The sequence below is a fragment of the Chlorocebus sabaeus genome, chromosome 20 (assembly GCF_047675955.1).
Source record: "Chlorocebus sabaeus isolate Y175 chromosome 20, mChlSab1.0.hap1, whole genome shotgun sequence".
In the NCBI taxonomy this organism is placed as follows: domain Eukaryota; kingdom Metazoa; phylum Chordata; class Mammalia; order Primates; family Cercopithecidae; genus Chlorocebus; species Chlorocebus sabaeus.
Window position 1 is genome coordinate 112418329 of NC_132923.1, and position 4944 is coordinate 112423272.

The 4944-nt window shown below is 52.3% G+C and overlaps 1 protein-coding gene across 25 annotated transcripts in view; it reads right to left on the bottom strand.

The window, feature by feature from the left end:
• SRRM1 (serine and arginine repetitive matrix 1) overlaps positions 1-2382 on the bottom strand; it is a 30081-nt gene extending 27699 nt beyond the window's left edge. For 10 of the 25 annotated variants that reach the window (XM_073007697.1, XM_073007696.1, XM_073007698.1 and 7 more), the window contains exon 1: positions 2218-2263. Coding sequence is in view for 12 of the 25 variants with exons in the window: in XM_038006459.2 (XP_037862387.1) it covers positions 2218-2238 (21 nt within the window). In the remaining 13 variants the exon portion in view is untranslated. Of the gene's footprint in view, positions 1-2217 lie in introns of all 25 variants that reach the window. The other 15 variants (XM_038006459.2, XM_038006333.2, XM_007980003.3 and 12 more) reach the window with 3 other exon arrangements.
• Positions 2383-4944: the final 2562 nt, after the last annotated feature.

Consider the following 4944-nt stretch of genomic DNA (forward strand, 5'->3'; position numbering starts at 1 on the left):
GTGAAAGGAAAAAAGAACACCCCAGCACTGTGTTGTGTTAGTCTTCTGCAACTTTTAGGAACTTGGAATGAGTGAAAAAGATAGGGTTACCTAAATAAATTCAATTTCAGCAAAGAACCTGGAAAAATGAAAGCTTACAAATACCACCTTAGATCAAGTGATCACTAATTACTCTTTTCATTTTATCACTCCTACTGGCCCAAATAAACACGGAAATAACTGGCTGTGCCATCTGAAATGTACTGATTGGTTCACTGAGTTGGCCACAGTCCCTTGGAAAGCGATCAAAAAAAATTTTGTTTGAGAAGGTAAAAACTCTGCCACTACTTAGCCATAAGATCTTAAACCAAGTTACCCAGCCTCTCTGAGGATGTTTTCTTCCCTGCTAAAATAGACGTATGGAAATCTACCTTGCAGGGCTGCTGTGTACATACCAGAAATAACATATGTAAAGTATCTGGCATGTGGAAGTTCATTGAATGGAAGATGTAACTTCTATCCTAACTGAAATAGTTTATCTGGTTGGCAGGGTACTAGATAATGACCCTAAAAATGTTTTAACTTGGATCTTAAATCCAGTTAACTCTTGTATTTAAGGAATTGTAGGCAGTGTATTAAAAACTCGCCCCTCTCCCAGAACTTTAACAATACCACAAGCAAACTTCATGTTAAAATTTGCTCATCAATCACCTTACTCTTTTATTTATTGGAACTCCTTTCCACAGAAAATATTTGACAAAAGTCGGAACAGACTTTCACTTGTCTCAAAATACTACTTCTTGCACTGCAGAAAATACTGAATATTTACTACAAAATACTTTGATGGAAATTACAAAATGGACAGTTCATAAGCAGTTTGCAAATTCGATACGATAATCTGAAACTATCATTCCAAAATAAATATCTTACTGTTTGCCTAAGAACAGTTGGTTCTTGGGGGACAATATTCTACCATGCTTGGGGGATAATATTCTACCATGATGAAAAACTCGTTGGCATATTTAAAGCCAATTAAAGAAGGATTTCAATGTTCAATTCGGAGTGTCCAAAGTTATTTTTACTAAAGTTCTGGCCTTCCCCTCTTCCAATTTTTCCTTTGAAAACACACAAACTGTAAATTACATGCTCTAAAGAGAAGAAAGAGCTAACGTGTATTTCAGAAAACGGAGATATTGGCTTAGACCAACTAGTTTCTATATGGTTTCATTCTGCATTAACAGGTTGCAAGCCCGGAGAGACCAATGGTGCTCAACTCTAGTCCCGTGTCCCTTCTAGATCTTGACCTAGTGCTTATTTCCTACAGGAGGCGAATGTGGGACACACAGGCTCCAGCACGACCCTGATAAAGTGTGGGCCCCGAGCACCAACTACGACGGAGTAACTTCCCTGCCTGCAGGCGATGAGCAGACGACGCTGGCAGAGCCTAGTTAAGAGTCACCTTTAGCCAGCGGACTCCAAAAGTAAAAACACGACGGTGGCGGGTGGTGAGCGATGTGGAGGGCGGGAAGGAGTTGAATCACTCCATAACCTGCCTCCATATCCGCGCATAGTTTTCGTTGCACCCTCTACCCTCACAGAACCTTAAATTCACATTGTCCCAATAAGTTATCTACGTCCCTCTCCCTGAAGGAATATCAAATTGGGCGGGAGCTCCCGCGAACCCTGACCTGGCCCATCCACGAAAGCTTAGGACCTGGAGGGAGAACGCTGGGGAGCGGCGCGGGGGCGCTTTTTCAAAAAAAGCCGCTGAATGCTGCTTCCTGTCCTCCTTCTCCTAAGTTGCTCTCCCAAGATGTACCCCCAAACCATATTCTCCCAGCCCTGCTGCCGCCAGCGACCTCAGGGCTTCCCTTTGGCCTCCCACTCGGGACTTCCTCCTCCGGCTCCGCTAGGCCCCAGGACCCGGCGGCACGCACGGCGCTCGGCCTGCAGGCCCTGCCAGGCAGGCGGGCAGCGAGGTACCATCCCGGCCCATTCCCGCCGCCATTTTCCGGCCACCGTCGCCGCCGCGTAAAGGGGACCATTCCGGAGGAGGAGACTGCGCAGGGGCGCACCGGTCTCCGCCGCAGCGCGGGCGGGGGGGGGGTGCGCCGGCACTGGGAGGAATCCTTAGGATCTCTGAAGCCTCCCCTCGCTGGCCACCCTGTCCCAAGGGCTCCTACCAGGCCTTACTGAGAAGCCCCTGGCCTCACCCCAGCGCCCGGCGCCTCTACTTACGCGGAAAAATCCCGCGTCCATCTTGCCGCCTCGCTCGGAGATCGCTCCCTATCCCAGGATACACCGCGCCGCCGCGACGGAGGGCGGGACCGGCGGAGGGAAAGCCGAGCGCCGGGACGCAGCGCGCGCCGTTGCACCCGCCCCCTCCGGCCGACACGAGGCCGCGCCTGCTCAGTGCGCCCAGAGCCCGCCACGCGTGCGCACGAGCGCCAGGGGGGGCGGGCTTCTGTCAGGCCCTAGGCTCCCCGATAGGCAGTGGAGGAGGCGAACCTGACGACCGCAGCCAATGGGAACAAAAGGGAGGGCCGTCGAGTCGCCCCGCCCTGCAAATCCTTTTGTGGCGCGTGACCATCCTTGTTCGCGCAAGGTGACGTGAGCCATCCTTCGACCCGTAGTGGGAGAGGCCTGGCATGCCGGAGTTCCATGCAGCGATTGAAGAGAAAGGCTGTTACCTCAGAGTGACGCGGGCGAGGCGGCCCGTGTGCCGACGGGAGGCCTGCGCCCTCCCTTTCGTTGTGAAAGTTGTGATTGTGTGGATTTTACGCGTTTACCAGACGAGAGAGGATTGGCTGTAAAGCGGTCGAGCTTGGCAGCAGACATGAAATCTGCCTTGTAGCCCCGCTTGCTCGGCCTTTGGAGGAAGCTGGAAGTGTCCAGTAGATGAGTTTCGGTTTCGCCGGCCCCATAACCACGCCGCGGGGCAGGACGCCCGCGAGAGAGCCGTGGTCCTCGGGCTCTGCCTGGGGCTCTCCCCGGCCAGGGTCTCGGACTCCGGGAAGCACCAGCTTCCTCGCAGCGCCTCGCCTGGCCGCCCTGGTGCCTCTGCTCTGGCTGGGAGGGCCTCGGGTTGGATGTGCACTGCTAGGTTTTCTTTTTGTTTTGAAAATTATTTTATCTAATAAAGCAGAGATGGGGGTCTCGCTCTGTTGCCCAGGTTGGTCTCGAACTCCTGGCCTCCCAAAGTGCAGGGACTTAAGGCCTGAACCACCGCGCCCAGCCCCACTCTGCCAGCTTTTCCGCAAGCGCTTCTCGCCCTTCTCGCTTCTCTTTCTTGGACGGAAAGCAGGCATCCCTTTCTCAGAAAGGCCTCCTCCGGCCATCTTTTGTATCGTTCCCGCCCACATACTCACGCCTTCCTTTTCTCTTTTTTTCCCGCGGCACTTAGCCCACCTGAAAGTATGTATGTGATTGCTCTCGTGACTGGAGACACCAAGCTGTGTGCTGGCGACATCCTTGCATCTCCAGCTCAGACTTCTCTCCTGACCGTCCCACGTGCCCAAGCTGAAATCCTGATTCCTTCGCCCTCCACCAAAACCACAAACAAACGACCTGCCCTTGCCAGGGTCTTCCCTGGCTCCCGCAAACCGCAGTGGCTTTCCTTTGGTGTAGGACGCAAGCCTGTGTTACTCTTGACTCGTTTCCTTTACCTTGGCTTTCAAACCATCAAGAAACCCTCCCTGCTGTCCTCGTGGTTCCAGGCACCATCGTGTCTTCCCTGAACTGCGCTGACCCCCTTACTGGTCTTCCTGCTTCCACCCTTGCCACTCAGCATCTATTCTAAATGTAGCCAGCAGGGTAGTTATGTTAGAAAACCTTCATCAGACCCTTTTCTCAAAACCCTCCAGCAGCCTCTCATTTCTGTTAGAACAAAAGCCAAAATCCTACCTGATGCACGTTATTTCTTCATTGATGTAATCTAGAATGCTCTACTTCCAGATATCTTTTTTTTTTTTTTTTTTTTTGGAGACCGAGTCTCGCTTTGTCGCCCAGGCTGAAGTGCAGTGGCGCGATCTCGGCTCACTACAACCTCTGCCTCCCAGGTTCAAGAGATTCTCCTGCTTCAGCCTCCCTAGTAGCTGTGTCTATCGGTGTGCGTGCCACCACGCCCAGCTAATTATTGTATTTTTAGTAGAGGTGGGGTTTCTCCATGTTGACCAGGCTGCTCTCGAACTCCTGACCTTCGGTGATCCTTCCGCCTTGGCCTCCCAAACTGCTAGGATTACAGGCGTGAACCACCGTGCTGACCTACTCCCGGACATCTACTGGGCAAACTTAAAGCCCTCCCCACCGCCCCCTCGCAGATGGGGTCTTGCTGTGTCTGCCCAGGCTGGAGTGCAGTGGCAGGATCTCGGCTCACTGCAACCTCTGCCTCTCGGGTTCAAGGAATTCTCCTGCCTCAGTCTCCTGAGTTGAGAGCTGGGATTACAGACACCCGCCACCAAGTCTGGCTACTTTTTTTTATTTTTAGTAGAGATGGGGGTTCACTATGTTAGCCAGGCTGGTCTCGAACTCCTGACCTCGTGATCTGCCTGCCTTGGCCTCCCAAAGTGCTGGGATTATAGGCGTGAGCCACCGTGCCCTGCCTGGGCAAACTTAAAGTTTTTACTCGATTGTCACTCACTGAGGCCTAACCTGACTTCCTTGCTGGAAGTTGCTCGGATATCCTCTCTACATCCAGATGCCCTTTACTCTACTATTTTTTTTTTCCATAGCTTTTATCACCTTATAATGTGCATTCACCCAGGCTGGAGTGCAGTCACGTGATCTCGGCTCACTGCAGTCTCTGCCTCCTGGACTTCAGCTATCCTCCCACCTCAGCCTCAGGAGTGGCTGGGACTACAGGCCCGCACCACCATACCCAGCTAATTTTTGTATTTGTTGTAGAGATGGGGTTTTGCCATGTTGCCCAGGCTGGTCTCAAACTCATGAGCTCAAGGGATACCTGAC